We start from the raw sequence: 15,720 nt of genomic DNA, 5'->3' as shown, positions 1-15,720 counted from the left end.
CAGTTTCAGGGTTAACTGCATCTGTGACCTACCACCTGGTCTTCCTCGAGGGCGCCCTCTTAAGCTTTTCATCTCTCCCGCCCCTCTCTCTCCCTCCAGACCAGGGGTTTACAGTCCCTCTGCTCCTCAGCAGGTTTGACAGGGTCCCATCCAGCCCCTGTGGGTAACCTCTCTCCAGGGGCTAGAACAGAGTACAGCAGTTACCAACCAGCCTTCATACAGCAAACTGCTTTTCTTCTTAGGGCAAACGCTTTACAGAGAAAACATCTAAAAAGAATAAAATGACTTACACTTGTGCTAAAAGCTTACTAGGGATCACCCCTCTCCAACTTAGGGCTTTGGTAGGTGTTGGTCTTTTCAAACCCCACAAATGGGTTTGCCCACTTGGTTCCATGTCAGTTTCTAGGTCAGGAACAGGATCCTTGACTGGATGGTTCAGCTGTTTAATCTGAATATAGCTGGGCCTTATGGGAAGAGGCAATCAGGCTGACAGCTTCCCCTGGCTACTAATCTAAAATGGATCCATCAGTGCCACAGGCACTGTTATGTCTGTGGGTGGCTGTGAGCTTGTTTTGTCCGAGTGCCAGCCATGTGTGCTTTCCCTCTACATTTCCCTATGTGATTTCCTTCATACACTGCTTTTATTCCACCAAGTTCTGTCCCCAGACAGACCCGTGCGAAGGCAAAGGGAATCACTGCTTTCCCCTTCTGAATGCTTATCATTTAAACAGCACAGCTGTCGTATAAAGTGGGAGTAAAACTGCCTTCAGTGAGTCAGGTTTTTGCTTGAAAACTAGAGCCAGTGAGGATAGACTGCTGTAACTGAGAGCAGAATTGGGTCTTTCATGTGTTCTTGCAGCCCTGTGTATTCTGCTGGCACATCAGTGGAACAATTGTGTGCCTCCTCCACTCTCTGCACTAGTGGTTGATGGGAACACTGTCCACATGGACACACCTGTTGCTACAGCACCAAGAAACAAGTCACCTGAATTCTGACTTATCAGTTAGTGAGTTGCACACTATATGGGTCACTACTGACTGCAGAATCTCTGTTTTGGTTCACCCTCTGTGTGGATGTAAATTGACTCCTCTAAACCAGATTTATGCCTATCTTGCATCACAGGCACAGAGGACCCGATCCTTTACACCACAGGAAACCCGTTGAAGTTACTCTTTTTATACTGGTGTGTAAAAAGTGAGAGAAAAGTGATCGTCAGCTTATATAAGAATGGCCATACTGGGTTAGATAGTCCATTCAGTCACCTGTTTACTTACTTTTTCTGGGTGGATAGAGAGAAGGGAGGACAAACGAAAGGAGCACACGGGCAGAATGCTGCTGGGTTAGCGATCTGATAGACATGAAACAGGCTGGGCTGTGCTTTTGGGGGTACCAGAGGTGAATGTATTGCATGTGCTATGTTTCAGAATAGCAGCCGTGTTAGTCTGTATCTGCAAAAAGAACAGGAGTACTTGTGGCACCTTAGAGACTAACAAATTTATTTGAGCATAAGCTTTCGTGGCTATGTGATTCTCCATGGGCCACAGTGCTCCAGCTCGAAAATGCCTGCAAAATCCACAGCTAAGGAAAGAGTTTATCAGTCAGTGGCTGAATGGATAGAATGAGAATATTAGTAGACAGATGGCTAGTGTTATGTGTCGATAGAGGGAAGGATGTAGTGAACAGAGTAGATGGATGGAAAGGATAAGGAGGTGTGGATAGAAGGATTGTTAGGAGAACAGATAAGTAGAGAATGCAGAGTAGTGGATAATGGGAGGGTGAATGGGGAAGAGAGCCGGAGAAGCTGGACAGATAAAATAAGTGAATAAAGTGGGGGAGGGAACAATGAATAGAAGGGAAAGCCATCTGGAGAGAGCTGATGGGTGGAGGATTGAGTGGGAGGGTGAATGGGTGCCTATAGAGTAAGGGATTGTGAGGATTTAGGGCTTTTCTGCACTTACAGTGTTGCAGTGGTGCATCTGTATTGCTGCAACTCCACCGCTATAACGGTTCAGTGAAGACACTGCCATCTGTAGTAAATGCTCCCTGGGAGGCAGTAGCTAGGTTGATGAGAGAACTCTTCTATCAGCCTAGTGCTGTCTGCATGGGGACTTAGGTCGACGTAACTACGTTGCTCAGGGGTGTGGATTTTTCCACCCGTGAGAGATGTAGCTATGCCAATATAACTTTTCAGTGTAGACCAACCATTAGAGCTTGTCTACCCAAGAACTAAAACCGAAGAAATGAAACTGGTCCTAGTTCACCCTTTTCCTTAGTCTGGCGCTAGGCTGTGCGTGGGCACTCTGATTTCAGATGGAGAGTGACCTATTTCAATGTAGCTTAAATTTGTAAAAATAATAATAAAAAAAATAAAAATATAAGTTTAGAATATCCTATTATGAGGCAATTCTTAGAAATAAAGTAACATTTTTCAGGTAAACTTCCCCTCAACTATTGCCCAAACTGGAGCTGGGCAAAAACTTTTTTAGCAAATGGTAAATTCACAGAAAAGTGCATTTTGGGGGGCACCAAAACTATTTGAGTTCATGTCCAATTCAGCAAATAGTTTTAAACAAAAAAAACCTGAAAACAAAAATTTTGGAAATGTCAAAATGAACCATTTGGTTTGGAATTGACACTTTGTTTCCAAGTATTGTTTCATATTGACGTTCAAAATGGCATTTGACCCAACAAAATGTTTTCGTTTTTTTGTTTTGTTAAGAACCCCCCCATCCCCCAAAAAATCAGTTATAGTTCTAAGTGACTCAGTTTTTTCCAGCTGCAGTCCAAACAAGCTACCAAGACAGGCTCGCGGCTCAGACAGAGAAGGAATATGAGGGCCAGCTAGTCTTGGGAGACCTCTCTCCACTGCACTAGTCACCTGGTGTTCTGGAGGCAGGCATGGTCCTCACCTTCCTCCATCTCCTCAGGTGTTCTCCATTGTTGTCTTCGGCTCCATTGTGAATGAAGGTTACCTGAACAGCCCCACTGAGGTGGAGGAGCACTGTATCTTCAACCGCAACCATAACGCCTGCAACTATGGCATCACCGTGGGCGTCTTCGCCTTCCTCAGCTGCCTTCTCTACCTGGCTCTGGACATCTATTTCCCACAGATCAGCAGCGTCAAGGACCGCAAGAAGGCAGTGCTCTCGGACATCGGGGTCTCTGGTGAGCTTCTTGGCTGGTTGGCATGGAACCCCTTTCCTCAGGGAGCTGAGCTGAGGGAAGGAGCCTGTCTTATTTCATAAGCCAGCTGGCCAGACATCCCTGGAACAGGAGCTCTTTGACTGGTCTCCTTCCTTGTCCCCACTCACCTTGTCCTCTTTTCCTCTTTGTCCTCCAACCTTCTTCCCCCTTCTTACGCTGACGCCTCTTTTTTCCTCTTCTCCTCTCCGTGTCTCTTTCCTTCTCCTTCCTCCTCTCATCCCCTATCCTCTCCTTCCTCTTAACTCATCATCTGTTTTTTCCCCACCCTCCTCTTACCCTCTTCGTCTTTGCCCTGTTTCTCTCTGACCTCTCTCTGGCCTCTGCTGCAGCCTTGTGATTTGATGGTGGGAAAATGACACCACAGGCAGCTCAAGCATTCCTCACACAATGTGGGAGACGTGAGCATATGTGCAAATTGCATTCCTGTGACTAAAAATGGCAAGCCTTAAAAATGACCTGCAAAGGAAAGAAACAGCTAGTTCATGCCCTTTTATTTTAATTCTGTATGGTGCATAAAAACAGCTTGAAAGGATCCCATTTTGCCCTTATTTTTTTCCTTTAGAAATATCAAGTCTCATTTTCCCTGTTTTTTGCTGGAGGTCTCCTTGGAAGACTGGAAAACTGGGGTAGGATCTTTCTAGGCCCTTATTTGAAGGAGTAGAGGGTGACACATCTTGTAACTGAGGTTTTTCTTTCCAGTGCCAAATGTTTGAATCAAATAAGAACCCACCCCATCCCCCCACCCCAAAAAAAACAAACCCCCCAGAATTTTAAATAGTCTGACTATAAATTCCTTTTAAGTCACTTTTGTACTGTGCATGTTCTGAGGCATTGCAGGCCCCTGTCCAGCTCCTGGCATCCAGGGCTGTTCTAACTTACATTCTGCTTCCCATGGTCCCTAGTTTGTTGGAGCTGCAGAGCAGCACCTGTGTGCCTGGTACTTCAGCTGGAGGCTTCAGTGAGTGGTGGGTGTCACAAGGAAAGTTTTTTTTCACACCATGTCTCTGAATCTCTGTTCTGCTTTGCACCATCTTCTGCACCAAGTTCCCTCATCTCTCTTTCAAAGTTTTTCTGTCCTCTACTCTCTCATTCATCTGTCCTTGTCTCCGCCGACGTCCCCACACATGCTGTCCTTCACGCTGACATTTCGCTCCTTACTATTCGCTTTGTCCAGCTCATTCCCTCCCAACTTCATCCCTTCTTTCGCAGCCCCAAGACACCCGGAACAGCTTCCCAAGAATGTGCACTGAGACTGTTCCCTCTTGCCCTTAAAGTAAAATACACAATCACTTGTTCTGCAGAGCCTTCCCAACATGATGTCCACCTCCATTCTGCAGGCCTGATTCTGAACTCCCATCAGCTCATGTCAGGAGTATCTCCACTGACACCAATGGAGTTACCCCACTGGAAAACTGTTGTGCAAAGAGGATCAGGCCCAATGTCTGTTCACTCTTCTGTACGTACCCCTTTTGGCCTTTAAGTGTGCAAGCCTTTTTTGCTTGTTTAGCAAACGTTGCACATTGTCTAGCCAGGGAATAGTGATAGTGCTATATAAATAGCAAACAGTGAGGTGAAGAGAAGAGAAGCGGAAGGGAGTGTGTTAGAGAAACTGAGTGCACTACAGCAGAACAAACATCCTGCCTGTTTCTCCCAAGTTATCTGGTCATACCTCAGAAAGGGGGTAAATGCATCAATTTCTGTTCCCTCCAGGGACTGCAGGCCAGCCCCTTTCCCATACCCTGATGCTCTGATCTGGATTATCCACACTCCTTTCCCCTTTCCTTAAAAGTCTGATCCTGCTCATTTATCACCCCTCCCCAAGGGAGCAGTGATCCAGGTGTTTTCCTCCATCAAAATGCTGCTGCTCTCTTGCTCTCTCCTCTCATTCTCCAATCCCTCGAGCAGGAACACTGTTATTCTGTGTATTACCAGTGTGTATGGCCTATCTTTTGGAAGAGGTGTAAAACGGAGGGCCTCTCTGTCATCGTGTAGCTGTATTATAGATCCCATGGCACTTTGTATAAGTGTAAAGGCATTAGTCCTGGTGTGCTGCCCAGATTCCAATCACTGTGCAATTTCAGTCTGGCTGCTTACAATTCTTTCGCAGCTTGTTCTGGAGAAACTGCTCTTCACTTGTTCTTCCAGGACCATATTGTGTAGCGTAACTGCTTCAGAAGGGCTGCATTTCAGAAGTGAGTGATCTCTCCTCATTTAGGAGGCCCTGCAGAACTCACTCACGTGAGTCATGTAACCCTGCAAGTTCATGCTGATAAAACCTTGGTACCACACCATACTTAAATGCATTCTCTGCAGCTGCACATCCCAGCATGACAGCTCTGTCCTCAGCTACAGCCATGCCGCTCCGCTGAGTTTAATGGGACTGCACAATCAGAATTTGGCCTACTCTGTAAACACTTGGGGTCTTTCAGGATAGAAATTGCTGAAGAACCTTAATATATTTACTGTTTACCCCCCCCCCCCATTTTGTTTTAATGCTGTCCTTTCCCAGGTTTTTGGGCATTCCTCTGGTTTGTTGGCTTCTGCTTCCTGGCCAACCAGTGGCAAGTTTCAAAGCATGAGAACAACCCGCTGAATGAGGGGGCAGATGCAGCCCGAGCAGCCATCACCTTCTCTTTCTTCTCCATCTTCACCTGGGTGAGTAAAGCAGCTGGGACCCTGATTAGAGCCCTGGGATCAGGGCTCCCCTGCATAGAGGTTCCCACCCCACTGAGGGTTAGCCCAGCCCTCTGTGGATGGACGGTCCCCTGGCTAGGGCTGACTCCTTCTGCATTTCCAATGGAACAGAAATTAAAGTGGCTTCTGGGAGAGGCCCAGCAGAAGAAATGGAGGATGGTCCAGTGGGTAGGGCATTAGCCTAGGAGTCAGGAGAGCTGGGTTCAAGTCCCTGTTCTGCCACAGACTTTCTGTGTGACTTTGGGAAAGCCACTAAACCTCTCTGTGTCTCAGTTCCCCATCTGTAAAGTGGAGATACTAGCCCTGCCCTACCTCACCAAGGTGTTGTGAGGGTAAATAGAACAGAGACTCTGAGGTGCTCAGAGACTGTGGCAATGGGGGGGCTGTATAAGTACCATACAAAGAGTCTGTTTCTCTTTCCAGGATGTGTTGCTAGCATTACTGACATCCTGAGGGGCTTCAGCAGCTGTGTTTGGGGAGGACATGGCTGTTAACATCCTGTAGCACAGCGTATGGTCTTCCCCCTCTCTGAAAGCAGCAAAGAGCCCTGTGGCACCTTATAGACTAACAGACGTATTGGAGCATGAGCTTTCGTGGGTGAAAATACCCACTTCGTCTCATGCTCCAATAGATCTGTTAGCCTATAAGGTGCCACAGGACACTCTGCTGCTTTTACAGATCCAGACTAACATGGCTACCCCTCTGAAACTTCCCCCTCTCTGTATCTGGTTTATCCCCATGCTGGCATCCCTAGTTCATTTATTCATTTGGTAGGAAGAAAATGGTAGAATTTGTTTGGACCCTTCCCAAAGCTTTCTTTCCCTTCCCTTCCCTTTTTATCCCCCAACCCACACCAGAGAATTTCTCTACTTGTCCAGATTTTGGGGCTCCATTTCAATGTAACCTATTTGTGCATGGAAAAAACCCAACAGCCTCCTTGTACTTTCAGTCTTTTAATTGAAATTAGGAGATAGAACAAAACAAGAAAGAACATAAGTAAAGTCTGCACAAGAGAGGACAGTGTGTCTGTCCTTTGTGAGATACTGTTTCACCCCTGCCACACAAAATAGCAGCCAGCACACTCCTAGGAATTAAAATCTGTGGTACGCAGATAAGATCATGCCAGTGGCATAGCTGCCATCCCGCTCAGCCAGAATCTGCTCTTCTCACTAGATGTTTCTCTGTAGTTCTAGTGCAGATGGGGTGGGAAATCAGGGGCTGGAAGAGCTGTCAAGGCAACATCTTCACCCCCTGAGAGATGCGGCAAAGGAGAGCAACACGTGCCATGTCCTCCCAAACTTTGTCTGGGTGTGTCCGCACTGGAGTGGGAGGTGTAGTTTCCAGCTCAGAGAGACATACCCATGCTAGTTTTGATCAAGCTGTTAAAAATAGAAGTGTTGCCACGGCAGGGTGGGCTAGCCACCTGAGTAAGTACCTAGGATCCAGGGCAGGATCATACTCAGAGAGCTAGTCCATCCCACTGCCAGCACAACGACAGCTACACGGCTGTTTTTAGCATGCAAGCTCAATCAAAGCTAGCACGTGTACATCCACTGGAGCTGGAAATGATGCCTCCAGCTCCAATGCAGACGTACCCAATGAGTGGCACTGCGGGCTCTCCACACAGACCAGAGTTCCTCAGCCACAGGAAGAGAGGACCATGAGATGAAAGGCCTGAGGAGGAGGGCGTGGGTCCAGTTGCTCTCCCTGTTCGGCTGGAGGAAGGGGAGTCTAATGGCGTCTCTTGGGGTTTTTATTTCAGTCGCGTGACTTTGTTTGGCTGTCTCTCTCATTGACTCTTCTCTCTATCCCCTCCCCCTCTCTCCTCACAGGGCCTCTTGACATTTCTGGCTTTCCGGAGATTCAGACACATTAGCTTTCAGGAAGAATACAACACTCTCTTCCCTAGCTCCCCCACACCGCTGCCCTAGGGCCATTCCCCAGGGGAGCGCTTAGCGCCATTCTCCCTGGGCCTTAGTGAGGAAGGGGTGTGCATAGGGGAGGAGGTGGTCAGAGTGCAGATGATTCCAACTCTTAGGATCGGGGTGGGAGGCAGGGGCTGAGAATACAGATGCACGTTGCCATGTCAGTGCAGCTGACGTGGTGGGGAGAGAGAGAAGCGATGTGCCTTGGAACTGGGATGGGACGTTAATTGTCCTTTGGGGAGTTGGAAGGAAGTGACCCACCTCTCCTCCTCCACTTCCCCACACCTGACTAATGCTGAATAACACCTCTATCCTTTTTTGTTGGAATCTGCTTGGTCTTAATATTTTAGCCGGGCAGGGCTCCCCTCACCACAATCCCTACTTCCCATCTCCATTTCCTCTCACTCTCTGCCCCTTTCATTCACTACGCTGGGATGGTCCCTGGGTGGCTGGACCATTCAAACACGTCTGTGATGCAGAGGGAAGGCAGCCCTCTGGTCCCTGACCCTCCCTAAGCCCCAGCCCCAATGACCTTGTCACACCAAAGAGCGTTCCAAAAGCAATGTCAGAGGCAGGGAGCAGGAACAAGGCTGGATCTATTCTAACCACTCTCCCGGGGGAAGGCATCTGCTTCCCCTCCCCTCCCCAGCAAGGTCTGTGATTTTTTTTCTTGGCAGCGTAGCAGGTTGCTTAGTGGATGACTGGCAGTGAAAGGGTTAATGGGAACAGCCGCTGCCTCATGTCCATCCCCTCCCTCTGGCGGGTCAGTCTGGAGCCCCAGTGGGGTCTACGGTGAAATGTGTCACAGATCCAGCCCAAAGGAGCAAGAACACTGAGGTGCACATGAAGCAGATCAGCTGGCTGGGTAGGGGACGTTATACATGTATATCTGCAGGCCATCTATGCCTGCACAATGTGAATCCCGTCGCTGGGCAGGATGGACCCAGCATACCCCAGAGATTGCTGTGGGCCTGGGCAAAGCAAGTGCAAGTAGCGGATGGCACACTCATGTTTTCTTTCTTGTCCTGGGTTCGCACTCTCCGTGGGGCACACTAATTCTTCTTGCTCTTGGGTGTGTTTAACCAGTGATTTCCAGTCATGCTTTATGCACTAATCCTTAACCACTACTAACTCGGCTTTTGTTTATCTCTCCCCCTCGGCGTGTTTCCTTCCCTTTCTCCTGCCTCTTTCTCTCTCTGCTTCCCGTCTCCGCTTGTCCTCCCTTAAAGGTGGGCCAGGCGTTTCTGGCGTACCAGCGCTACCGGATTGGTGCCGACTCGGCCCTCTTCTCCCAGGACTACACGGACCCAAGCCAGGACTCCAGCCTTCCTTACGCCCCCTACACCAACGAGGACGATGCCACAGACACGGTGGGGACGTACCAGCAGCCCCCTCCAGTAGACGCTTTTGACGCTGAGACGCAGGGGTACCAAACGCAGAACTACTGAGCTACACTGGTGTCTCTTCCCATGCCCCTCCCCTCCCCCCCCTTCCCTCTGCCGGCAGGAGGCCACGGCACAAAACAGACAGGTGTGTCCCAGCGAACAGATGGCCCTTGGCCATGCTGCAGCCTTCTGGGCCATTTTTTTTTATTTATTTTATTTTTTTAAAAGAAAAAAAAATCCCTAACAGCTCCTCCCTCTCTCTGAATTGTCCACCAGACCCAAACTGTGTATTCCCAAGTCTGTCCCTGTCCCGGCAAAAGCTCCCCTGGCAACGTGGGAGTGAGCAGCAGCTTTGGGCAAGAATCCAGCTCAGTCTTTTGGTGGGCAGGGGAGGGTGACAAGGGCACCAGCACAGGAAGCAAAGGCCTAAGAGGTGGAGACAACAGGGGAACCGCTCAAGCGGCTCTGGCGGGCAGGGGGAGAAGGTGGCACCTACAGCGTTGGAGCAGATTGTGTGTCTGTGGGCCGGGAGGCAGGGAGTTGGAGATGGCAGAGGAGTGTGTGAGGGAGGGAGAGGTCAGAGCAAGCATGTATGCATACAAAGGTGGAGGGTGGGTGGATGTGCAAGCAGTGGGGCAGATCACAACCCTTTTGCCTCATGGGGTATTGCCTCCTCAGCAGTACAAGGCTGCATGGGAAGTTATTGGTGGTTTATCTTCAGGGGTGTAGGGAGGAGTGATAGTGAGGGTGGGAGATGGGGGTTGAGAGAAAATTGGGTGAAGGGAGGAGTTTTGCAGGCACCATCAAAACTACAAAGACATTGGTAGATTTTAAACCAAGAGAATAATCAGGACTGGACTGGATGGGCTATGTGGTGAGAATCCCTCCTCCCCCAGGCGATTGCATTGGAGGTGTTTTCCCTTCCCCATGTAAGCACCCTTCTGAGGTTAACACTGTGTTCCACTAGGGAGAACCAGAACCAAGCTGCACCCTCAGGGTGGGAAAGATGTCTTGAGAGAAACTCCTGAGAACTCCCTTCATCCCCTGCTCCTTCTGCTTAGGGATCACAACTGGCTTAGCATGGGATGAGGAGGAAGGCACTGGGCTGATTTAGGGAAAAGCCAGCTTCACACCAGCTGAAGGGGAACTTTGTCAGCCAACTCTGGGAGCCCTGTGGCCTTTGCCCAGAATAAAGGTGCAGGACGAAAGGGACAAACGAGTGAATTTCATTTTTATAATCTTGTTGAATCCACATCCTTGGTGGAGTTAGAGAGATTCCACCCTCTCTATGCTCCTAGACTGATCATCCTGGGCATCTGTGCCATGCTCCCTGGAGGCCAGAGAAACAGGGCAGGACTCCCAATGGAGCTTCTCGCCCTGCTGGAAAGAAATACTGCTGCGTTTCTACCAGCTGGTGTCTAGACATTCTTAGAGTGCGTGTAACCAATGAGAAGGGCCCCAGCAGCTGGGCTCTTGGGTTTGCCCCAAAGTTATCCTGGCTGAGACTGATCAGGGAACCTAAGAGGGGTCTTTAAACAGCAGCTCTGCTAAATGAGCTGAATGGGGAGCATCTCCCCCTGCCCTTGCAAAATTTGGACGGGCTGTGCTGCACTCTCTTCCCACTGAAACATTGTCTTTGTGTATCTTACAGCTCTTCAGAGATGTCAGTGCTCCATCCTCAGCCCCTAGCTCCTGGCTTGTCTACACCAGGAAATCGACGAAAACAATTATTCCAGGATAGCTCCCTGTGTGGACACTCAGTTCTGGAATAAAATATGATTTTTTTAATCCCAGAATCCTTACTCGGCTTTGGAAGTACACTAATTATTCCGGACTACAAGTGATTTTTATTCCAGAATAGAGGCTCCACAGGGAGGAGCTATTCCACAATAACTATTCTGGGCAATTTCCCTGTGTAGACAAGCCCTGAGAAAATGAGGGCAGGAACCAAAGCTAGGTATCTCATGGGTGTGCAGAATATTAACTCTTAGGCTACCATGCTTGAGCTGGGCAGAGCCCGCAGCCCCTAAGATGGAGGGATCAGGAGCAGAACCAGGGCAGGATGATAGTACACAGGGGTGCTAGATGGCAGTGCAGAGCACTTACTGTTAGGACTCCTAGTTCCTGCCAGGCTTGGGAATTGAACTTGGGTTACCAGGAGGGCAGGACAAAACATCTAGGTCAGTGGTTTTCAACCTGTTGTCCGCAGACTGTCTAAGATTTCAAGAGAAGTCTGCACCTCCATTCGAAATTTTTTTAGGGGGTCTGCAAATGAAAAAAGGTTGAAAACCACTAATCTAGGTTACAAGCTTCCTCTCCTGCCACACACCTTTCCCCAAATGTGGGGGTAGGAGAAATAGGAAGACGCAGCCCCAAAATGGGGGGAAGACCTGTCTAGTGAGGAATCCCCTCCTTTGTACACAATTATACAGATGTTTTTATCTGCAGTGTCTATCTTTAAAGGGCTGTTTCTCAGAGCTGCCTATGGGACTTCTACCTTTGGGCACTGAAAGCTGTTATGGGAGAGAACTGAGACTCCAGCTGTTGCATGATCTATGTGTCTGTGTGTGTATATTGTCTACAGGCCTCTCCACTGGCACCTCTCCCAGTGATTCGCTGTACGTGGCACATGGCTAGCAGCTAGTGGAGGTGAGGGGAAGGAAATGATAGGCCCTGTCGCAGTTGAAGCACAAAGAGGAGCTGGGCAAGTCTCTCACTCCATGGTCCCAAGCAAAAGCAATACCGTAAATAGGAGGTTCGATGGGGAAAGGTTCCCATCTCCCAAGCTTCTCTTCTGTTGGGGTAGCCTAATATTTAGGTTTGGGGAGAGGGGGGACCTTATCGAGAGGGTTCTTTGTAATTCGTGTCAGAGAGAGCTTTCTCCAAGTCGTCTCCACCCCCCCAGAGTGAGAGAGAGAATGACGGGTGGGGGAGGGTTATGCGGGGAGGTAGAGGAGTTACAAGCAACTGGTGTCTCAGGGTAAAACCTCAGCATGTCTTTTGGAATGAACCTCTGAGACCCAGCAGCCATCCCCCACTTCAACAGCGCGTTTGGCCCAGGGGGCGGGGTTTATTTTGGTTTGTACCATGGGACTATTTTAATGTCCCCTCTCCCATCACAGCCGAGAGGATCCCTAAAGTCATCTAGAGCTGGTCAGTAAAGAGACCTTTCCTCCTTACACCCTGTTACCCTCACAACACCGAGGAACCCCCTAGCTGCTCTGAGATGGAACTCAGCCAGGCTCATTATCTCCTCTGTCAGGGCAGGCACCTCCCAGGCAGATGAAGAACCAGTCCGCTTCTGTCTCAGGTTATTCCCCACCTCTCTGTCCTTCTACTCCTGTTCTCTGTCCCTTGGCAGATGCCTGCATGGCAAGCAGGATCTTGCAGTGGTTCCTAGAGGGTTCGCCCACTCTGGTGGCTCAGTTCCTGGCTTTGCTTTTGCCTGGTGGGAGCAGTGAACTCTTTTCAATGTAACATCTTTAGCCCTGATGAATGAGGGACTGGGGGAGACAGAGAGAGGAGGACAAGGGTGTCTGAATAGTAGAACAATTAGGGGACATTTCCCTCTGTGGTGTTGGTGGCTGTTTAACAGGGTTGCAGGTTCTCTACTGGAAGTGAGGGAACAATTCCCCCCCCCCCCCACGTGCACACAGAGCATGTGGGGACCCTGAGTTAGAGGCTGTTTCACAACAGGAGGTGTCGGCAGGGCCGGCACCAGCCCAGCAAGCAGGTGCTTGGGGCGGCCAAGGGGAAGGGCCGGCACTTGGGGCTGTTCAGCGGCAATTCGACGGTGGGTCCCTGAGTCCCTCTTGGAGGGAAGGACCTGCCGCTGAATTGCCACTGAAGACGAAATCAGCGCAGTGGAGCTGCCACCAATCATGACTTTTTTTCCGCCACTTGGGGTGGCAAAAACCCTGGAGCCAGCCCTGGATGTCGGAGGGGGTTATTGCTCCAGTGTCCTGACAAGTCCCAGGCACAAAATTTCTCCCCTCCCATGCACACATGCTATTCCTCAACTAATTTCTCACACCCCCCATTGTTCCTGAGCGCTCCCTAGGAATAAGTCTCTGCACCTGACACTGCCAGCACCCTGTACCCTTATAAGCATGTGGGAGGTCCTGGAAATGCAGGACAGATGGGTGGGTCCTTTTAGGAATCTGAACTCCAGCCTCTGGAGAGACTAGGAGACAATGAGGCCCAGAGGTTAGCTCAGTCGCCTTGTGCAGAACATACAAACGATTTCTCCAGATGATCTCACTGCCTCTGTGGTATTGATAACTCCAGTTGGGTTTCCCTGCCCCTCCCCTGCAGTGTTACTGCCTGTGTATAGTATATATATATTATATATAAATAAAAGATGTATAATATAAAGCAATACATATATATGATGACTAAAGAATGGCCTGCTGCACACAGGTTCCTCGGGTGTCTGTCCAATACTGAGTGACCCCCGACTCCCTCCCCCACCTAGTATGTTTTTCCAAAATCAACTCCAATAAACCCTGCCATCTTGGCACCTGCGTTTACTACGTCCTGTATATTTGTGGTTAACAAAGTGAAGGTGGTAACTACTGGTGTCTCTTATCAATAAAGTTATTATGTTCAAAATAACAAACCATAATGAAGGTGTCGGGTTTTCTTCCCTTTCATATCCTGGGTATTTGGGGGTTATTTTACCCTACAGTTTATTGCTTTGATGTATTTCTAGATTATTTATCCATTGTTCTAGCTTCTAGCAGGGGACACATTTTAAAAATATCATTCAATATTAAAAAAAACCCACCAGGCTCTGCTACAATAGGCTTCAGCAATAGATACCCTCCCACAAACACCTCTCTCATTTCCAATAGCCACAATGTGAGAAGCATAATACTCAAATTACCATCCCCTGCCTAGCCTTAGATGACACTTTCCTCACATCTTTCTATCTTGCACTAATGAGCCCATCATCATGGTATCTGAGTCCTATGTATCCTACCCATCCCCCTCTCCAACTTGTGGTCAATCAACACAGGGTTCTTGGTGGTGAAAGACTGCATTTCCCAATCCCCTGAGACATCCTCCTTCCCCCGGCAACACCCTCGTAGTTAGGGCAATATCGAGTAGCCGGGAAACGCAGAGCCATCTTCTGATCCATTTTTGTTTGGGACTTTAGCCTGGGTTCAATTGCACCTGCAGAACTGAAACCAAGGGTGCCAAACCTGAGTGGCGCTGTAACCCATGAGCCAGGTTGCAATGCCACTCATTCAAATTTGACCCAGATGCCCCTTTGTCATGACAGAGGGGTGGCTGGGCCAAACCTGAGTAGTGCTGTGACCCCATGCACCAGATTGCAACAACCAGACTGGGGAGCTGGACCTCACCCACTGTGGCGTGAGTGTGGGGTGGGCTTGCTCTCCAGTTCCCCTCCCCAGCACCTCCCCTCCACACCAGGCCTGGATTAGAGTTGTAGTGCTGGGCCAGACTTAGGGTGCTGCTGTGGGTCATCTGTGCCCCCCTTGATTACAACTCAAAATCATGTCCAAAAAGAGTTTAGTACAGTGCACCCATTGAAGTGGGATGCCACATTTGTGGTAAGGCTTCTTTCTACTCTCCTAGCTTTTGAGATGTTAGTAGGTTGCAGAAATGTCCTTTGGAGCCCATTAAAAACTCATTGTCAACCAATAACCCATAAGCCACTGCAGTGTTGCTGACCCCAAGCATTCAAAAGTAATTAGCCCTTGGGCCTGTGAACTTGTCTTAAAAATCATGAGATTTCAGATAATTAGACATTTTGGCATCTTTCATTTCCTTCTGTTTTTTCAACCTTTAGGGGCCACATTTTTAAGCTTTGTGCTGTGGCCATGAAGGCTACAAACTGCCTTGTATTTTAAAATGAAAGCTGACATTTTCATGAGATCACAAGGACTCCAGGAGCTGGGGCTTTAAGCTATTGTGAGACTGTGAAATAAATATAAATAAATATCATGAGCCTCTCAATAAAATCACAGTCGCTGGCAACACCGAAACCTGCCCACTCAAAAAATCCAGATTGGCTGAACACTCGTGAGATCATCACCTTTGTTGCTGTTTGGTCTCTCTTGGGCACACACAGACATGGAGTGGAGGTAGGTCTGTGCCCCCTGCCACCTTGCTTCTGGGGGAAGCTATTCCATTTTGCCTTGTCAAATCCCTGGGGCGTGTTCAGGAAAGGGAGCTGTCAGCTTTTCTCTCTCCAGTTTTTTCTCACACTTCTGTCTCTTCCCTCTCCTCCCTTTCCTTCCTTTTCCAGCCTACATGGAAAGGGGGATGCCTGTAGGCCCAGCTGCTGCCTGCTGACTCTAGTGCCAGTGCATTACCCAGCAGCATCTTCATTACTCACTCATAGACTAGACACGCTGCAGCCACTATTACAGTAGCTGGTCAGGGCCAGGAGGGGGCGGCAAAGGTGTGACAGCTGGGCCTGCAGGAAGAAGGCTGAAGATGTGGGTAAAGGGAGAGGTGAGGGGAGAGTCTCCATTATACCTTT

The 15,720-nt window shown here is 49.1% G+C and overlaps 1 protein-coding gene across 3 annotated transcripts in view; it reads left to right on the top strand.

Moving 5' to 3' along the window:
- The window catches only part of SYNGR1 (synaptogyrin 1), a 39,773-nt gene extending 25,940 nt beyond the window's left edge, over window positions 1-13,833 (top strand). The window contains exons 2-5 of one of the 3 annotated variants that reach the window (XR_004373655.2): window positions 2,929-3,166; window positions 5,715-5,860; window positions 9,054-9,354; window positions 10,177-13,833. Coding sequence is in view for 2 of the 3 variants with exons in the window: in XM_032779897.2 (XP_032635788.1) it covers window positions 2,929-3,166; window positions 5,715-5,860; window positions 9,054-9,272 (603 nt within the window). In the remaining variant the exon portion in view is untranslated. Of the gene's footprint in view, window positions 1-2,928; window positions 3,167-5,714; window positions 5,861-7,731 lie in introns of all 3 variants that reach the window. The other 2 variants (XM_032779898.2, XM_032779897.2) reach the window with 2 other exon arrangements.
- Window positions 13,834-15,720: the final 1,887 nt, after the last annotated feature.

Source organism: Chelonoidis abingdonii, chromosome 1 (genome assembly GCF_003597395.2).
Source record: "Chelonoidis abingdonii isolate Lonesome George chromosome 1, CheloAbing_2.0, whole genome shotgun sequence".
NCBI lineage: Eukaryota > Metazoa > Chordata > Testudines > Testudinidae > Chelonoidis > Chelonoidis abingdonii.
This window is presented reverse-complemented; position numbering and strand designations above follow the sequence as displayed.